This window comes from Canis lupus, chromosome 27, assembly GCF_011100685.1.
Source record: "Canis lupus familiaris isolate Mischka breed German Shepherd chromosome 27, alternate assembly UU_Cfam_GSD_1.0, whole genome shotgun sequence".
Classification (NCBI taxonomy): domain Eukaryota; kingdom Metazoa; phylum Chordata; class Mammalia; order Carnivora; family Canidae; genus Canis; species Canis lupus.
The window spans coordinates 42,234,638-42,254,703 of NC_049248.1; the positions used below are offsets into that span (position 1 = coordinate 42,234,638).

The 20,066-nt window shown below is 37.5% G+C and overlaps 2 protein-coding genes across 9 annotated transcripts in view; one reads left to right on the forward strand and one right to left on the reverse strand.

Moving 5' to 3' along the window:
* The window catches only part of LARP4 (La ribonucleoprotein 4), a 182,327-nt gene that overhangs the window by 16,126 nt on the left and 146,135 nt on the right, over nt 1-20,066 (forward strand). Inside the window, exon 2 of the mRNA XM_038577646.1 lies at nt 9,793-9,950. The gene's annotated coding sequence lies outside the window, so the exon portion shown is untranslated. The remainder of the gene's footprint in view (nt 1-9,792; nt 9,951-20,066) is intronic.
* FAM186A (family with sequence similarity 186 member A) overlaps nt 1-20,066 on the reverse strand; it is a 92,903-nt gene that overhangs the window by 3,443 nt on the left and 69,394 nt on the right. For 2 of the 8 annotated variants that reach the window (XM_038577638.1, XM_038577641.1), the window contains 3 exons: nt 8,511-8,703; nt 5,714-5,865; nt 4,312-4,491 (listed from right to left, as the gene is read on the reverse strand). In XM_038577638.1, the coding sequence (XP_038433566.1) occupies nt 4,312-4,491; nt 5,714-5,865; nt 8,511-8,703 (525 nt within the window). Of the gene's footprint in view, nt 1-959; nt 1,218-4,311; nt 4,492-5,713; nt 5,866-8,510; nt 8,704-20,066 lie in introns of those variants that run through there. The other 6 variants (XR_005380142.1, XM_038577640.1, XR_005380140.1 and 3 more) reach the window with 5 other exon arrangements.

A 20,066-nucleotide genomic window follows, 5' to 3' on the forward strand; every position in this document is an offset into this window, starting at 1 on the left:
TCCCTCCACTCGTATGTTCTCTCTCAAATAAATAAATAAAATCCTAAAAATAAATAAAGACACAAATAAATGGATAGGAAAAAAATACCATGATAACACTAATCAAAAGAAAGGAGTGATTATATTACTTTCAGACAGAGTAGACCAGAACAGGCAAAGTTATCAGGGGTAAAGAGGGGTATTTATTTATTTATTTATTTATTTATTTATTTATTTATTTATTTATTTATTTATTTATTTTAAGAGGGGTATTTAATAAAGATAAAGGGATCATACTCTAAGATGACATAGTAATCTTTAATGTTTTGTCTAACAACAGAGCATCGAACTATAAGAATGCAAGAACCGATAGAACTGCATGGAGAAACAGGTGAATCCTCTGTTGTAGCTGGAGACTTTAATAGTCTATCAGAAATGCACAGGGACAGCCCAGGTGGCTCAGCCGTTTAGTGCTGCCTTTGACCTAGGGCGTGATCCTGGGGACCCCGGATTGAGTCCTGCGTCGGGCTCCCTACATGGAGCCTACTCCCTCTGCCTGTGTCTCTGCCTCTCTCTCTGTGTGTGTCTCTCATGAATAAATAAATAAATCTTAAAAAAAAAAAAAAAAGAAGTGGACAGATACAACAGGCAGAAAATTTTTTTTTAATTTTTTTTTTTAATTTTTATTTACCTATGATAGAGAGAGAGAGAGAGAGGCAGAGACACAGGCAGAGGGAGAAGCAGGCTCCATGCACCGGGAGCCCGACGTGGGATTCGATCCCGGGTCTCCAGGATCGCGCCCTGGGCCAAAGGCAGGCGCCAAACCGCTGCACCACCCAGGGATCCCTACAGGCAGAAAATTATTAAGGATATAGTTGAACTCAGCATCACCATCAATCAACTGAATATAATTGACATCTCTAGACTACTTTATCTAACAATAGCAGGTTATACATTCTTTTCAAGCTCACATGACTACAAGTGACAGAATCCCTGACTAAGAAAGTCTGCAACTAAGGCCATTTATTGCTCACCTAACAAAAGCCCAGAGGCAAGTATACTCAGGGTTGTTTTAGCAACTAGATGTCATCAAGGACAGGGTTTTATTTATTTTCCTTCTCTGTATTCCTGGTATATCGTCTTATCATCCTGTGGTTATCACCTCAGGATTGCCAAAGATTGCAGTAGCTCCAAGCGTCACATCCAGGCAAGAAGAGAAATTTTAGTTGTAGTCACCTCTGTTGGAAATAGTAAGAAAAGGAATTGAGCAGTAGGAGGAGGTATTGTTTATTTTAGTTTTGTTTTTGTTTTAGGAGATAAAGCAAACAAAACAATATGCTATTGGTCTAGATCTTTACACATACTTTTTCCCTTCTGCCTGGCATCTGTGATCTCTGGAACACTTCCTACATCTTGTATCTCTGTGCCTAGTTATAGTACCTGGTACATAGTAAGTAGTAAATATTTTTGAAAGGAAAACAGGCAGAGCAGTAGAGGCAGTGCTACACAACAGGCAGCTAATCTCTCCAAAACATGTTGTCTAAAATCAGGGGAGTTAAGTAATGAAGCAAATCACAATATAGAATGGTAAATGCTAGGATACTGTTAGTTACAAGATACTATGGAAACACATGGGAAGAGTTAGAGAAGATGGCTCAGAAAGAATAATTGTTTAAACTGAGATCTAAAGGATGGTAGAAATAACTAAACCCAGAGGGAAAGTTTGTTTGTACTTTAATTTCCACCGAATAAAACAAATACAAAAAACAAATCTCTCCTTTTTGAGGGAGGAAGACCTTGAAGAGATTCTAGTGAGGAAAAAAAAAAAAAAGTGGATGGCAAATAGTAATTGATCATATAGTGTCCATTATTACTAATTTAAAATGTCTTAAAACTGTATATTTTCTGTTTCTATTTTTAGTGAAAAAACAGCAAAAATCCAAGACTTCAGTTCTCCTATTCCCTATCAAAACTTAATTTGTTTCCGTTTTCACCCTCTCCTACTCTGCAAGTTTTCAGGCATCTAACTATACAAGATAGAAACTCCTCTAATACATATTTTATATGTAGTAGCATGTCAAAACAGAAATTTTGACAAAGCACAATGGAAAGATTGCCAGATTAAATACAGGATGCCAGGTTAAATTTGAATGTTAGATAAACAACAAATAATTTTTAAATGTAAATATAAAATTGCATGGACCGTACTTATACTAAATCATTTGTGTTTTTAAAATATATATATTTATTTGCGAGAGAGAGGGAGAAAGTGTGTGCATGCATGCATGAGTGGGGGGAAGGGCAGAGGGACAAGCAGATTTCTTGCCCAGTCGGGACCCTGATGCAGGGCTTGATTCCAGGACCCTGAGATCATGACCTGAATTAAAGTTAGACACTTAACCAACTGAGCCACCTAGGTGCCCCTAAATAATTTTTGTGTATCTGTAATTCAGATTTACCTGGGTGACATATTTTTATTTGCTAAATCTGGAAATACTAACAATAGATACCAGATTTCAAAGAGGAGTGCTAAACTAGGATTTACAAAGTAATTGACTCTTAATCTTTTAACTCACTCTCAGAGTATGAAATGGTCAGGGAGAAGAGGACTTTGAGAGCACTCCTACCATTTCTCCACTCCAAGAACTTACCCTGTACTTTGGAGGCCCATAGAATGGGGGCTGATTCAGTCCTTGAAAAAAGGCTAAGGCATTGATTGATTGGCTAGCTGCACAAATAGCAGAAGCAAAGAAGAGGCTGCTGCTGCATTGGGATAAGCCTTCGACCTCAGAGTTTACCTGGACAAAGTAAGTTCCACTGTTTCCTGTAGACTAGATATGAGCCACATAGACACATCTACTTGAGAAAAATGGCATAGGATTGTCTTGGATTCTGTCCAAGAGAACTGCATAAATATGCAAACACATCTCAGCAGAGAGAAGCTAGAGGTATCACGAATGTCAGCAACCAGCGGTATCATGAAATGTGTGTGTGTGTGTGTGTGTGTATTAATTAATTTATTTTATTATTATTTTATTTTATTTTAGAGAGACAGAGATAGAGCACAGCTTTGCTTAGCACAGAGTCTAACTCAGGGCTCAATCTCACAACTCTGAGATCATGACCTGAACTGAAATTAAGGATTGGATGGTTAACCGACTGAGCCACCCAGGAGCCCCAGAACAGAAATATATTTGACAAGATCAAGAGATCTGCAGATAAGAGATCTCCAGTGATGGCGATCTCCAAGGAACTGATGAAAGTACCTCATGAAAGAATCAGCTTTAGAAATCTGCCATGTCCAAGAAGTGCTGATGTTAGAAAACACAACAGTAATAGTCAATAAGAACTTATCATTTCCCCTCTCTTTTCTCTGGAGCTCTAATCCCTAAAGTTAGCAAGCTAGAAAAATAAGAACAGAAACAGTAGGCCAGGCAAAAAAAAGCTGTTCATATCCTCCTTCTCTGACTGTAAGTTGTAATAGTCTTAGCTAGAAGAGAGGAGAAGCCTCAACTTTAAAACAAAAGCAAAGTTATACTTCTACCTGGTTTTGGACATTTTGCTAGCCAGATAAACATCTTACTGAGAAGTTACCAGAGGCAGGGCAAGAACTAGTCCTGCTGAATAAATGTAAAGATGAAATTTCATTTTGGAAAATAGCTTGGCAATTTCTTATAAAAGTTAAACATAACACCTAACCCATCAATTCCACCCCTGGGTGTTTATCCAAGAAAAGTGAAAACTTACATTCACCCCAAAGCCTGTTTGTGAATTTTTATAGCAGTTTTATTTTTTTTTAAGGTTTTATTTATTAATTCATGAGAGACACAGAGAGAGAGGCAGAGACATAGGCAGAGAGAGAAGCAAGCTCCTCATGAGGACCCTGATGCAGGACTCGATCTAGGACCTCAGGATCACGGCCTGAGCTAAAGGCAGACGCTCAACCACTGAGCCACCCAGGTGCCCCAATGCAGTAATTGCCCAAAGCTGGAAATAACTCAAATGTCTATCACCTGGTGAATGGATAAAAAATTGTGGTACAGCCATACAATGGAATAATACTAGTCAGTAAACAAAAAGGAATGAATTAGAAATAAATATAATATATGGATGAATCTCATAGGAGTTTTGCTAAGTGAAAAAGCCAGATTCAAAAGGTTACATACTGTATACTTCTATTTATAGGGCATTCTGGTAAAGGTAATGTCTAACCTCACACCAAGCACCTGCTTTTGGTAACTCGCTAGTGCTATAAGATGAGGTCAAGTTAGGGAAACAGAAGGTATATGACCAAAGGCCCAATTTCCAAAGTGCTCCCATTACTTAACTTACCGTGATTTAATGGATGCAAGAGATTTTCTGAAGGTAGATTGAACATCTAATTGGAGTAGCATAGGAATATCTGGGTACCCACCCAGCTGGGCCCAGAGCAAATGTATTGATGTCTTCTCTGTTATTGGGTAGCTTGAAGTCGACAGATCAGTATTCCAGATAGCTCCCATTTGATCTTGTCTAGAGAATCAGAGACACTAATTGAAACTGCCAAACTCTCCTGAACTCCATATCCAATCAAAATGTATGGTTTTTATTTTCTCCTTTTCTCTTCACCACCATCTTGTCCTATAATGCCCTCTCTGGCACTGAAGAACATTAGCTGTGCCCACTTTCACTGTGAGATGGATTAAAATAGAGAATTTGCTGAAATAGCTTTTTCTTCCCTGAAAACTGCATTTCCATGACTTTACCTAGTAATCTATTTTAAAACTATCTCCTTAATTTTGTGGAGTATATAAACCATATCCAGACTGGTTTTTTCCCAGCAATGTTCTTTCCCCCTTCCTTCCCAAAGCTTCTACCTTCTTTTTTAAGAAAAGGAAAAAAGTAATGTTTTTAAGCTCCTTAATTCTGTCAAAATAATTTGTTTCATAGTAAGGAAAAATCAGCTTCAATTTTTTTTTACAAGACCAGCTTTGTTTTTAATTTATTTTTTTTTTAAATTGAACTAATAAGTGAGCAAAAGTAAAACAATTCAAATTCAAATAGAACATCACATATTAACAATTATTCCACAAATCTATAAAATAAATCCTCATGTGATTAATGAACTTAATCTTTCATCTGGAAAAAACTATTGACACTAGATATGATTCACTTAGATATAAGTTTGAAAGTATGGGGAAAGAATTCTAATACTTTATTCAAAAAGTTTTGCCTCATTCAACCATTTATTTAAAGTCTTTAGCATTCATAATTAATGACATGAAAAAAATAACACCTAGCTGAATCTTTGGAGTAAGCCCATGCATGTGAAATGAGGCACCCAAGACACATAATAAAGAAGGGATATCATCAACCTGTCTCCCTCCAGGACCATACTTGTCATGTCACCTGTAGGAACAAGAGAGCCCCTGTCTTGGGATTGTTACAAAGGAGAGCCACTAAAGGGAAAACTGGACTTACATCATTCCTGGAAAAGAGCAGATAAGGAGCAGACCAGCATCATTTTTTTTAAAAGGGACTCAAAATTAGATGTTAAGTATTTAAGTAAGAATATATGTAAATAAGCCTCTTGTTAAAATAGCTAAGAAAATTAATACTGCCTTAGACTCTCCACTGTAACATATCATAATTGTGGGGAAGGGGAAGCTCTTGGGCAGGTTAAAAAAAAAAAAGAGCATTAGGTCCCGCATAGTATCCAAAGAAGGTTCAATGTCAGTCTTTTTCTAGCACATACCGAAATTTCTTGAATGTGTCAGACTTCCTGTCTTCTTCTATTAGCAGCTCTAGGAATGGCTGTTGAACAAATTCGGTAGAGGCAGGTATCTGCTTTTTGTCGATGATCAAAGGGATTGGTTGTCTAAGATTCAATTTATACATCATTTGAAGCTAAAAAGAAGTAATCAGAAAAGGAAACCATGGGGATAAAAGGATCAGAGTCTCTAGGAAGATCCGAGTTAGCCCTAACTAAACTGAGTTTTCCTTTCCTATGGACTTGCAAATCCATTTCCTCCATCCTCGTTCTCCTCTCCTCCAATCACACCTCCACCTCCAACACACCATTTCAGCTATGTTATATAAAAATCTTGGTCCCGGGGCGCCATGGTGGCGCGGTTGGTTAAGTATCTGACTCTTGGTTTTGGCTCAGGTCATGATCTCAGGGCCCTGGGATTGAGTCTTGCCTGGGGCCCTGCACTCAGCATGGAGTCTAAGACTCCCTGTCCCTCTGCCCTTCTCCCACGTGCTCATTTGCTGTCTCTCCCAAATAAATCTTAAAAAATACAAAAAACAAAAAAACTCCTTGATCTTACATAAGCTGTAGTCCTAGTCCTCTCATTTCCTAGCTGTGTGACTTTGGGTTAGTTGCTAATTTTATCTGCCCTTTTCTCCTCATTTCTAAAACAAGGATAATAACACAAGGTGGTTGTGAGTGCTTTATAAGATTGTATGGAAGTACCTCATGAATTGTGAAGCACTATGCAAGTCTAATGATACAGGTAAAATTTACTGAATATATGCTTAATATAACATGCTTTTTATGTATTAATTCATTTGGCATTTACAACAATCTCACAAGGTGAGTACTGTTGTTATCCTTGTCTTACATATGGACATCTGAAGCTCAGAAAATTTAGATCTTGCCCAAGGTCTCAGGGAATATATGTTGAAACTGATTTGAACCCACACAATCTGGTAGGAGAACCAACCTCTTGACCAATGTAAGGTATTTATTAATTTCTACCCTCTTCTCCCTTTTGCTTTTTCCTCTCCCTTCTCCCTCTCTCCCTTGATAACCACTTCATCATCTAGACTGTGGATCCCCTGACCCCACACCCTTATTCATCCTCTGAAATGTCCTCAATATTGTGATTCCTATTAGATAGTTCATGACACTGCCAACTCAGCTCATTTTATTCCACCTACATTGGCCATATTTTCCAAACCAAAACCTCAAAAATATCCTCTTTTGTTTTTTTCTGTTAAAGAGCTTTAATATTTAAAATATAACTGTTCTGGAAAATTCAGAATATGTCTGATTTGGATCAGGCTATGATGAGAAATCTCTTTATATCTTCTAAAACATCAAGTAATTTTATAAATTAATTTAGTGAAAGAAAAGGATATATAGATATAAAATATAAAATATTCCTAGCATGCCAAGAATGTTCCAGAACTCCATGCTGGAGCATGTAATGGGAAGATATAATCTCAGAGCAAAGAACTGTAATCTCAGTTTACAACTTTTTGGAAGGTCACTATCACTCCCCAAAGCATACAAATGGTTATCTCAGATGAGCTCTAGGACATAATGAGTGGATGTCAGAGTTTAATAGGATCTTCTGTGCCTGGTGCTATGTAAGCAAGTTAAATAAACTCTTATCTCTATTGTTATAAACTCATGCTATTAAATTTTGCTTTCAGATAGTTTTTTTTTTAAAGATTTTATCTCTAGTAATCTCGACATCCAATGTGGGACTCAAACCCATAACCCCGAAATCAAGAGTTGTATCTTCCACTGACTGAGCCACCTGGGCACACCACTTTCTGATAGTTTAGAGGAGAGAAATAACCATGAATGAATGAATGAATGAATAAATAAATAAATAAATAAATAAATAAATAAATAAATAAGACTTTAAGAGGTTTAAGAGGTTTCATGTCTAGAGGCTGGTAGATGTGGGTTGACTAGGAAAGAGTTGAGCATTTCTGGAAGTCTTCTCTCTTCTAATCTTTTCCCAGCTAGAGAGTCCAGCCAGGATCCCTGTTGTCAATTTAAGAGTTTTCACAGAGGTCATGGTGTACTGGCTTGGATGGTGACTCCTCAAAAGATAGAGTGTGACCTTATTTGGAAAAAGGGTCTTTACAGGTGTAATTAAGGATCTCAAGATGAGGACGCCTGAGTGGCTCAGTGATTGAGCATCTGCCTCCAGCTCAGGGCGTGATTCCGGGATCTGGGATGGAGTACCTCATCGGGTTCCTTGCAGGGAGCCTGCTTCTCTCTCTGCCTATGTCTCTGCCTCTTTCGCTGTGTGTGTCTCTCTTGAATACATAAATAAAATATTTTTTAAAAAGTTTTTTTAAAAAAGGATCTCAAGATGAGAGCATCCTGGATTAGCCAGGTGGATCTTACATCCAATGACACATGGCTTTATAAGAGACAGAAGAGAAGACCTAAGACATGCTGGGAAGAAGGCCAGGGGATGGACAGAGGCAAAGATTAGAGTTATGCAGCTATCAGCCAAGGAATGCCAAGGCCTGTCAGCAGCTACCAGAGTCCAGGAGAGAGGCATAGAAAAATTTCTCCTTCAGAGATTCCAAAAGGAACCAACCCTGCCAATCCCTTAATTTCATTAACTGGCTTCCAGAACTGCAAGAGAATGTAGTTGTGTTGTCTTAAGCCATCGGGTTTGTCGTAATTTATTACAGCAACCCTAGGAGACTAATATACATATTATCTCTAGGTAAATGTTATTTTCCAAGTTTACCACTTTCATTTTTCACACAATACGCTGGTCAGAGGGAAAACAATTTACCTGGCTAAATAAGGACATCGTGTTCCTCAGGCACTGATTCCGTTTCTGCTCTAAAGATTTCTGCTTGTCAGTCCAGACCTGCATCACCTTTTTCTGGTAGTCATCAATTCTGCTCAGCATTATGTAGAGGTTCTGGGTCTCATAACCTTTCCCAGTGTTTTGGACAGCTTGTAATCGTCTGATTATGTTGTTTCTTGAAAAAAAAACAAACAAACAAGAATGAGGTTAATATAACAACTGACCCTAATTCAGCAAACCTGGGCCTAGTTACTTTTAGTTCTCATCCTTAGTAAGTAGAGAGGGATGTGATAGGGGTGGGAGGCTTGCTTGATGAGACCTTAATTTGGTTCCTTATGTGACAATTTTCAAAAATCTGTGACAATCAAGTTTTCATTAACTTTAGAGTTTTTTAGTGTTATATCATTATTTTACTATATTAAAATTTTAGTATTACTATGTATAAGACATATAAAAGATACTTAATACAATTGTGAAAAAGACATTGTCCTTGCCTTCAAAGCACTTACAAGCCAGAATAGGAGACTAATCAATTGCCTGTGCCAAAGAGAATGAAATAAATGCTAAATAGAAATATAAACATGCTGTTGGAGCAAAAAGGAGAGCATAATTCATACTAACAAGAGGAATAAAACAGCCTCATAGGAAGATGTTGCATAGGATCTTGAGAAACAGTCATAAAAATATACTTTCTCTAACGGATATCACTATGTTTGAGCCTTCTGAACAGATAGTGTTTTGCCATCTCTGTTCTACAGAAAAGAAAAGGGAATCTGAGCAAAGTTAAGTAATTTTCTGAAGTTACATAATTAATAAGTATCAGATTTGGGAAGCAAACCCAAATCTTCTCTCTCTCCATAATATCAATATTTCTCAAAATGTGGACCCTAATCACCTGGATTGAATCATCTGGGGAGGGATGACGGAGTGATGGTGGTGCTTATTAAAAATGCAGATTCCAGGGTATTTTCCTAGACCTTTTTTTTTTCCGTATCATTATTTTTAATGTCCAACGTTTATAATATGAGGGCCAGGGCTTTCTCCTCAACTCAAGTTTATAAATTTTCTATTGGCTTGTGAGGCCAATAGGGATACTTCTTGTCTAATTTGGTTTCTGGGAAGACTTCATTCAGGTCCTCAATGGTCATCTGATCAAACGAAATTATGTTCTTCATCTTCTCCAGCTCTTTTTCATATTCTTCAATCCTGGCCTTTGAGAGGAACAAAAACTCAGCACAGCTTTTCACATCTTCTTTTTCCTCAGCATCCACCTGGACAGTGTATTTATCCTCTGACACAGGAAACTTCGGGGCATTAAACTTCTTCTCAAAGTCATCTACCAAGCCAGCCTTTGCCACATTGGCCCTGTAGTAAGCCCAATCGATAGCAGGTGGTTTCTCAGGAAGAGTAGCCAACCCAGAGGTAAGCATCTCATTCCAGGATTTCAGGGAGTTGGCAATGGCCTTCTGGTTTCAGAGTATGATCTCCCCAAAAGCTACCCTGTCAATGGTTTTTAGAGCAAGTTTTCGCCCAGCCATCTTGAGATCCTTCACCAACCCCGGCGGCCCACAGTCCACAGCCTCCTAGACCTTTTGAATCAAAATCTTATAGGCTTCAGGATAAGTATGTATGTATGTATTTATTTAAAAAGATTTATTTATTTATTCATGAGAGACACAGACTGAGAGAGAGGCAGAGACATAGGCAGAGAGAGAAATAGGCTCCTTGTAGGGAGACCGATGTGGGACTCGATCCCAGATCCTGGGATCATGACCTGAGCTGAAGGCAGGTACCCAACCACTGAGCCACCCAGGCATCGCAGGGTAAGTATTTTAAACAAAATACTTATCAAACTACTTACTCAGGTAAATCTTACTGTCACTAAACTTCGGGAAAAGAGGAAGAGTAATTCCACGGTTGAGGGAATACTATAAACTGGAAAATAAGTTATATTTTGGGAGGTGAGTAGTCTGAGACTTTTAGACCATAGATATGTGAAAGGAAATAGTGAGGGATGAGATTGGAATGGCTGGCTTCTGAAAGACCATAAAAAACATATTAAGGAGTTTGGATTTTGGGGAGGGGGGTCGGCAATGGTAATTCATTGCAGATATTTTTCTGAATATATGTATTTTATGTACACACACATATAAATACATAGAATAGCTCTTAGGTCTCTTGTATAATTAGTAACTTAGAACCTACCATATATATGGATTATTTAATACTTAAATGTATTAAATCTGAGTTAATTTAATTAATTTTCCAATAGCCTTGTTTTTTTTCACATCCTGTAGGTGATTTATTTTGCTCTTATAACCATCTTTGTTACATGTGTTTTAGATCATTTCTCTGCATGAATTACATGTTTATCACATCCATTCCCACAAATAACATTGTTTTCAATGAAGCAAGTAGATAACATTCATTTAATCATGTATATATGATAGTTTTATATATATATATACATATATATATATTATTTATTTATTTATTTATTTACTCATGAGCAGCACAGAGAGAGAGGCAGAGACATAGGCAGAGGGAGAAGCAGGCTCCCTGCAGGGAGCCCAATGTGGGACTCGATCCCAGGACCCCAGGATCACGACCTGAACTGAAGGCAGATGCTCAACTGCTGAGCCACCCAGGTGCCCTTGATGGTTATATATATAAGAGATAGAATGATACAACATTGTATAAATTTAAGGTATACAGTGTGTTGATTTGATACATTTATATATTGCAATATGATTGCCTCCATAGCCTTAGGTAACACGTCTATCATGTCACATAATTATAATTTCTTTTCTGTGATGAGAATAATTAAGATCTAATTTCTGAGCACGTTTGAAATTTATAATACCATGTTGTTGACTGTAATCACTATGCTGTGCATTATATCTCCAACAAGCCTTGGTTTTCATATCAAATCTTTCCTACTATTTTTCTGTCTATTCACATAGTCTTTTAGACTTTCTCCATAATTCTTTCTTATTGAAATTCTATTTAAATTTCAAATTGATGGGAAGCCACGGTGGTGCAGTGGTTTAGTGCCGCCTGCAGCCCGGGGTGTGATCCTGGAGACCCGAGATCAAGTCCCACATCGGGTTTCCTGCATGGAGCTTGCTTCTCCCTCTGCCTATGTCTCTGCTTCTCTGTGTGTGTGTATATCTCTCATGAATAAATATATAAAATCTTAGGGATCCCTGGGTGGCGCAGCAGGTCTCCAGGATCAGGCCCTGGGCTGAAGGCGGCGCTAAACTGCTAAGCCACCCCGGCTGCCCATATTTTAGCATTTAAATATGGAATCTTCACTTACAGAGATTTTACAAAACTTTTTTATTCAAAAATAGCTTATATTTTTTATTTTTAGTTTTCCCTCCCATGTAATGTTAGAGTCTCCTTGATTCAGCCATCCTTGTTATGGAATCTTTAATCTGTCAATATTTCATTCCTTGTCACACTGTTGGTGGTTTGATTATTATAACATTAAGCATAAAGAAGAACTTTCTGCAAAAAAATGAATTGATTCTTGATGGGATTAAAGTTGTAATTGTGTAAGTTAAATATTGTTTCAAAATATTGATTTTTATGTTTCAAATTTTAAATGAACTTATAGAAACAGGTCAGTTTATGTTACTTAGGTCTTCAAATATCCACTAAATCTAAATAAACCAATTGCCATATAAAAATTGAGAAAGTTGTCAGTGAACACCCCCCTTGTCGAATGCACCAGGCCCACATAATATCATAGGTGAAATCTGCCAAACCTTAAAAAAACAGCTAATTTTACTATTAAGGTGTTCCAGAGCCTAAAAAAAGGTTAAGCTTCATATTTTTTAGTGATATAAGCTGAAAATGACACAAAAAATGTGACAGCACCAAGAGAAGTAAACCACCAGCTAAACTTACTAATGAATAGCAATGCAAAAGAAAAAAATCCTAAATATTAACAAACAAATTTCATAACACATTCAAAGGATGCACCAAGGACAAATAAGACTTATTCCAGGAGTTCAATAATGGTTTAATATGATTGACTGTACTAATAGGTCTAAAGAGAAAATCATATTTATTTTATTTTTTTTTTAAATGTTTTTTTTTTATTTTTTATTTTTTTAATTTATGATAGTCACAGAGAGAGAGAGAGAGAGAGGCAGAGACACAGGCAGAGGGAGAAGCAGGCTCCATGCACCAGGAGCCCGATGTGGGATTTGATCCCGGGTCTCCAGGATCGCGCCCTGGGCCAATGGCAGGCACTAAACCGCTGCGCCACCCAGGGATCCCATATTTATTTTAATACATATGAAAATAAAGTCCTGAAATCACACTTTAACAAAATATGATGTAACAAATTGAACATAATTTGGCATCCATTCTTGATTTAAAAAAAAATAGTGAAACAGAACATTATGGATGATACCACATTAATATAATAAAATAGTATTTCACCCCAAAATCAGCATTTTTCTTAATGACAAATACTAGAAAGATGTCTACTATCACCACTATACTTTTAACCTATATATGTGTTTTAATAATTAGCAATGAAAGAACTTACATTTTGGCAATCCTGAGTTACATAGGAATGGAGAAAATAATAACAAAAGAAATTGACTGAAGTTAAGGATGTTTTGCAACTATCTCAGAAAGGTAACTGTAAATAGAAGTGATCCTTTTAAACACTCTTGAAGAACTTTTCCTAGAAAAAAATAACATGAGGCCAAGGAGAGGCACTCTTAGCTGTGATTCAAAAGCAAGTCAAGTGAAGCCAAATCACTATTTTTAAACATGATTCTGGAATTGCTAACCAATTCAAGTAGTTAAGAGACAGAAATTAGATGTGATAAAGTTAGATACCTGGAAAACTCAAGAATATTAACTGAAATTTTTTTTACATGCTCAAATACAATAAGATGGCTGCATACAAAATGGATATAGAGGGCAGCCCGGGTGGCTCAGCGGTTTAGCGCCGCCTTCGGCCCGGGGCATGATCCTGGAGACCCGGGATCGAGTCCCACGTCGGGCTCCCTGCATGGAGCCTGCTTCTCCCTCTGCCTGTGTCTCTGCCTCTCTCTGTGTGTCTCTCATGAATAAATAAATAAAATCTTTAAAAAAAAAAACAAAAAAAAAAAACAAAAAACAAAATGGATATAGAGAAATCTAGCCTTCATTTATACAAATAACAAGTTAGAAGATATCATAGAAGAGAGTCCACTTACAATAGTAACAACAACAAAACAAAACAAAAACTACCAGGATATACACACTTATGAAAGAATATTTAAGAGTTTCATGAAAACTTTAAAATGCTTCTGAAGAACAGCCACCTTACTCTCCTCCCCGCACCACACACATCCACAGCCCGAACAAAAGGAAAGGTATATTTTATTCTTGGATAGGGAGACTGTATTAGGGAAGATATGGTAGGATTAGCTGTTTTTAACAAATAACACCCAAATCTCAGTGGCTAAAAATAAAACTTTACTTGTTGCTCATATTACAAATCTATTATGGTTCATCAGGGAGTGAGCTTCACTATATACTTTCAAGGACACAGGCTAACTGAACAGCCATTACCTTGAGCACTGTAGGTGATGACAGAGGAAAAGGGGACTGTAGAGGGTCTCAAACTAGCAATGACAAGCTCAGCACAGAAATGACATATGTCAATCCTGTTTACATTTCATTGACAAGTTCTGACAAACAGAACTAATGACATCACAAAGATTCAGCAGCATCATAATAAAACCACAAGAATAATACAGAATAGAAGTGACTCATCTATATGCAATCAACAAAAAATAATGGAAAGTCTATATATGGACCTAAATGATACAAGATTTTATGAATCTGTAGGGGAAAAGTTAGATTATTTTGTAAGTAGTGATGAGGCAACTGGGTAGCCATGATAAAGTCTCTCAACAGAAAGTTGTGAATCAGGACTTAAATGTAAAACAAAAAAATTAATAACCAACCATAAAAGTACCAAAAGAAACCTAGAAAGAATTTTTTGTACTTCTTACTGTGGAGAAGGCCTCTCTAAATAAGGTACAAAATATTGTTAAAAATAACAAACCTGGGGGCACCGGGGTGGCTTAGTCAGTTAAGCGTCTACCTTTGGCTCAGGTCATGATCTCAGCGTCCTGGAATCAAACCCTGCATCCAGCTCCCTGCTCAGCACAAAGTCTGCTTCTTCCTCTCCTTCTGCCCTTCCCTCCCCCACTCCACCCCCCAACTTGTGCTCATTTTCTCTCTCTCATAAATAAATAAAATCTTTAAAAAAATAAAAATATTAACCCTGGGGTGCCTACCTTGCTCATCAGTAGAACATGTGACTCTAAATCTCAGGATTGTGAGTTCAAGCCCCACATTGGGCATGGAGCCCAGTTAAAAAAATATAAACCCCCCAAACAAATAATCTCATTAAAAAGTGGGCAGAATACAGAAATAGACATTTTTCCAAAGAAATCATCCGAATAGCTAATAGACACATGAAAAGATGCCCAATGTCACTCATCATCAGGGAAATACAAATCAAAACTATAATGAGAGACCACCTCACACCTGTCAGAATGGCTAGAATTAACAACTCAAGAAACAACAGATGTTGGTGAGAATGCAGAGAAAAGGGAACCCTCTTGCACTGTTGGTGGGAATGCAAACTGCTGCAGCCTCTCTGGGAAACAGTATGAAGATTCCTCAAAAGGTTAAAAATAGAACTACCCTACAATCCAGGAATTGCACTACTAGGCATTTACCCAAAATGTACAAAAATACAAATTCAAAGGGATACATGCACTCTGATATTTATAGTAGGATTATCAACAATGGCCAAATTATGCAAAGAGCCCAAATGTCCATCAACTGATGAATGGATAAAGAAGATGTGGTATATGTGTGTGTGTGTGTGTGTGTGTTTGCATATACATATATACATATACACACACACAATGGAATATTACTCAGCCATTGAAAAGAACGAAATCTTGCCATTTGCCATGACCTGAAGGAGCTAGAGTGTATTATGCTAAGCAAAATAAGTTAATCAGAGAAAGACAAATACCATATGACTTTACCTGTATGTGGAATTTAAGAAACAAAACCGATGAACACAGGAGGAAAAAGAGAGAGAGAGAGGCAAACCATGAAACAGACTCTTAACTACAGAGAACAAACATAGGGTTGCTGGAGGAGAGGTGGGTGGGCGGGGATGCACTAAATGGGTTATGGGTATTAAGGAGGGCACTTGTGATGAGTACTGGGTGTTTTTGTAAGTGATAAATCATTAGATTTTACTCCTGAAACTAATACTATACTGTATGTTAACTAGAATTTAAATGAAAACTTGAAACAAAAATAATGATATTTGAATAATGATCTTGATGTGGGGAAATAGTCCTTTATAATGCTGACCATATGTAAATTGTCACAACCTCATTGAAGAACAGTTTGACAGAAATCTATTGCAATTACAAAACATTTACCCTTTGATCCAGAAATTCTTTAGGAATATATATACATATATACATGTGTATATATAAGATTTTTTAAAAAGATTTTATTTATTTATTCATGAGAGACACAGAGAGAGAGAGAGAGAGAAGGAGGCAGAGACACAGGCAGAGGGAGAAGCAGGCTCCATGCAGGGAGCCTGATGTGGGACTCGATCCCAGGTCTCCAGGATCAGGCCCTGGGCTGAAGGCGGCACTAAACCGCTGAGCCACCGGGCTGCCCCTAAGATTTTTAATTAAAGTATATTTTTATATGCAAAATGTTGCAGATAACATAAATTCCATCAGAGGTTAGATAAATTCTGATAAACCCAGACTTTGCAATAGTATGAAGCTATAAAATGACTAGCTTTATATATTGATACCTAAGTTATCTAATCCCTAATTTCTAAGTTATAGGAAAAGATCAAAGGGCGTAACTTTAAAATATGTAAAATGGGGATAAAAGAGCATATGTGCTTTTCTACATATACAGAAAATATTTCTAGATGGACATACATTAGTAGCCCTGGGGGAGGAGTCTAAATGTGCTGGAATAGAGCTATTAGGGAGACTTCTCACACTACCATGTGTATTTTTAAAATATTTTACCAGATGAATGTACTTATTTTTTATTTTAAATATGACAAAGGAAAAAAAACATAGGGAGTTGGAGAATGACCACAAACATGTTATTTAAAATCCTCAAGTGGCTCAAAATGTTTACATGTAAAAACAGATTTAAAAGTCTAGGAATAGGGATCCCTGGGTGGCGCAGCAGTTTGGCGCCTGCCTTTGGCCCAGGGCGCGATCCTGGAGACCCGGGATCGAATCCCACATCGGGCTCCCGGTGTATGGAGCCTGCTTCTCCCTCTGCCTGTGTCTCTGCCTCTCTCTCTCTCTCTCTCTCTCTGTGTGACTATCATAAATAAATAAAAATTAAAAAAAAAAAAGTCTAGGAATATTAAGCCTAACTCAAGAAGCAAGAAAAATCACAAACAACCTAACCTTACACCCAAAGGAGCTAGAAAAAGAACAACAAGTAAAACCCAGAACCAGTAAAAAGAAGGAAACAATAAAGATTAGAGCAGAAATAAATGAGAAACTAAAAAAACAATAGAACAGATCAGTGAATCCAGGAGCTGGTTCTTTGAAAAGATCAACAAAATTGACAAACCTTCCAGACTCATTTGCAAAAGAAAAAAGAGGACTCAAATGAACAAAATCACAAATGAAAGAGGAGAAATAGTAACCAAACACACAGAAATACAAAGGATTATGAGGGTATTATGAAAAATTACATGCCAACAAATTGGACAACCTAGAAGAAATGGATAAATTCCTGGAAACATATAATCTCCCAAAACTGAAGCAGGAAGAAATAGAAAATTTGAACAGACCAATTTCCAGCAATTAAATTGAATCAGTAATCACAAAATTCCCAACAAAAGTCTAGGACCAGAAAGCTTCACAGACAAATTCTACCAAACATTTAAAGAAGAGTTAATATCCACTCTTCTCAAACTATTCCAAAAAAGAGAAGAGGGAGAAAAGCTTCCAAATTCATTCTGTGATGCCAGCAGGACCTGATACCAAAACCAGTTGAAGACACTATGGAAAAGACAACTACAGGCCACTATAGTATAGATGAACTATAGATGAACATAGGTGCAGAAATCCTCAATGAGGGCAGCCCGGGTGGCTCAGCGGTTTAACGCCACCTTCAGCCCAGGGCCTGTTCCTAAAGACCCGGAATCGAGTCCCACGTCAGGCTCCCTGCATGGCGCCTGCTTCTCCCTCTGCCTGTGTCTCTGCCTCTCTCTCTCTCTCTCTGTCTCTCATGAATAAATAAATAAAAATCTTAAAAAAAAAAAGAAATCCTCAATGAAGTATTAGCAAACCAAATCTAAGAATACATTTTAAAAAATTCACTACAATCAAGTGGAATTTATTTCCAGGATACAAGAGTGATTCAGTACTCAGAAATCAATCAATGTGATACATCACATCAATAAGGGAAAGGATAAAAATTGTATGATCATTTCAATAGATGGAGAAAAAGCATTTGACAAAGTACAATATCCATTCATGATAAAAACACTCAACAAAGTAGGTTTAAAGGGAACATACCTCAAGATAATAAAGGCCATATATGAAAAACCTGTAGCTAATGTCATACTCAATGATGAAAAACAGAGCTTTTCCCCTAAGGTCAAGAATAAGGCAAGGATATCTACTCTCACCATTTTTACTCAACATAGTACTGGAAAGTCCTAGCCACAGCAATTAGTTGACAGCAAGAAATAAAAGGAATTCAAATTGGTAAGGAAGAAGCAAAACATTTACTAGTCACTATGGTCTTCATATACCAAAATTTTCTATATACACTTGAGGAGGAGGCACAAAATGCACTATCATTATATGCAGTTTTCCAAATAACACATGTGATCAGGTAGGCATAATCAACAGGGGTAGCAAATGTGTTTTCATATACCAAAAAAGCAATTTAAAATAACTTTTCTAATAGTAGCCAGATCATTAAGTGAGGAAAGGAGATATTTTCTTTCTTTTTTTTTTTTAAGATTATTTATTTATTCATTCATGATAGACATAGAGAGGCAGAGACACAGGTAGAGGGAGAAGCAGGCTCCATGCCGGGAGCCCGACCGAAACTCCATCCCGGGACTCCAGGATCACTCCTGGAGCCAAAGGCGGGTGCTGAACCGCTGAGCCACCCAGTGATCTCCCTGGAAAGGAGATATTTTCATGTGTTCTTGTCTAGTCTTTTTCTTTTTTTCTAAGTAGGCTCCACACCCAGCATGGAGCCCATCACAGACCTTGAACTCACAACCCTAAGGTCAAGACCTGAGCTGAGATCAAGAGTTGGATGCTTGGGCAGCCCAGGTGGCTCAGCGATTTGGCGCCGCCTTGGGCCCGGGGCCTGATCCTGGAGACCCCGGATCGGGTTCCGCGCCGGGCTCCCTGCATGGAGCCTACTTCTCCCTCTGCCTGTGTCTCTGCCTCTCTCTGCATCTCTCTGTGTCTGTCATGGATAAATAAATAAAATACTAAAAAAAAAAAAAAAAAAAAAAAAGAGTTGGGGCAGCCCCGGTGGTGCAGCAGTTTAGCACCACCTGCAGCCCAGGGCGTGATCTGGAGACCCTGGATCGAGTCCCACGTCGGGCTCTCTGCATGGAGCCTGCTTCTCCCTCTGCCTGTGTCTCTGCCTCTCTCTCTCTCTCTCTCTCTCTCTCTGCATCTCTATGAATGGATAAATAAAATCTTAAAAAAAAAAAAAAAAGAGTTGGATGCTTAACTGACAACCACCCAAGTGCCACCATTGCCTGGTCATTTTAAGCACCAGAAAGTTAGTAGCTCTGTATCTTTTTGGGTTTTGCACTATGTAATGCTTTTAATACCTGTTGATTCTGTTGTGCTTTTTGGTGTATTAAATATTTTTCATTTTGCAAAAAGAAAAAAAATTCTAGGAATATTCAGTCTGGAAAGAGAAAGCCAAAGACAGATCTAGAGTAAAATATTTTTCAACAAATCTCAGATACTTACACTTTGAAATTAAAAGTTCTGATTACAAAAAAAATAAAATTAAATTTAAAAAATTCTGATTACATCATCCTCAATGGGGAAAAACTGAAAGCTTTTCCTTAAGGTCAGGAACATAACAGGTATGTCCACTCTCACCACTGCCTGTGTCTATGTGTTTATTCAACATAGTACTAGAAGTCCTAGCCTCAGCAATCAGACAACAAAAAGAAATAAAAGGCATCTAAATTGGCAAGGAAGAAGTCAAACTTTCACTCTTCACAGATGACATGATACTCTATGTAGAAAACCCAAAAATCTCTACCAAAAAATTGCTTGAACTGATAGAGGAATTCAGCAAACTGGCAAAATATAAAATCAGTGCACAGAAGTCTATTGCATTTCTATACACCAATAATGAACTAGCAGAAAGAGAAATCAAGGAATTGATCCCATTTACAATTATACCAAAAACTGTAAGATTCCTAGGAATAAACCTAACCAA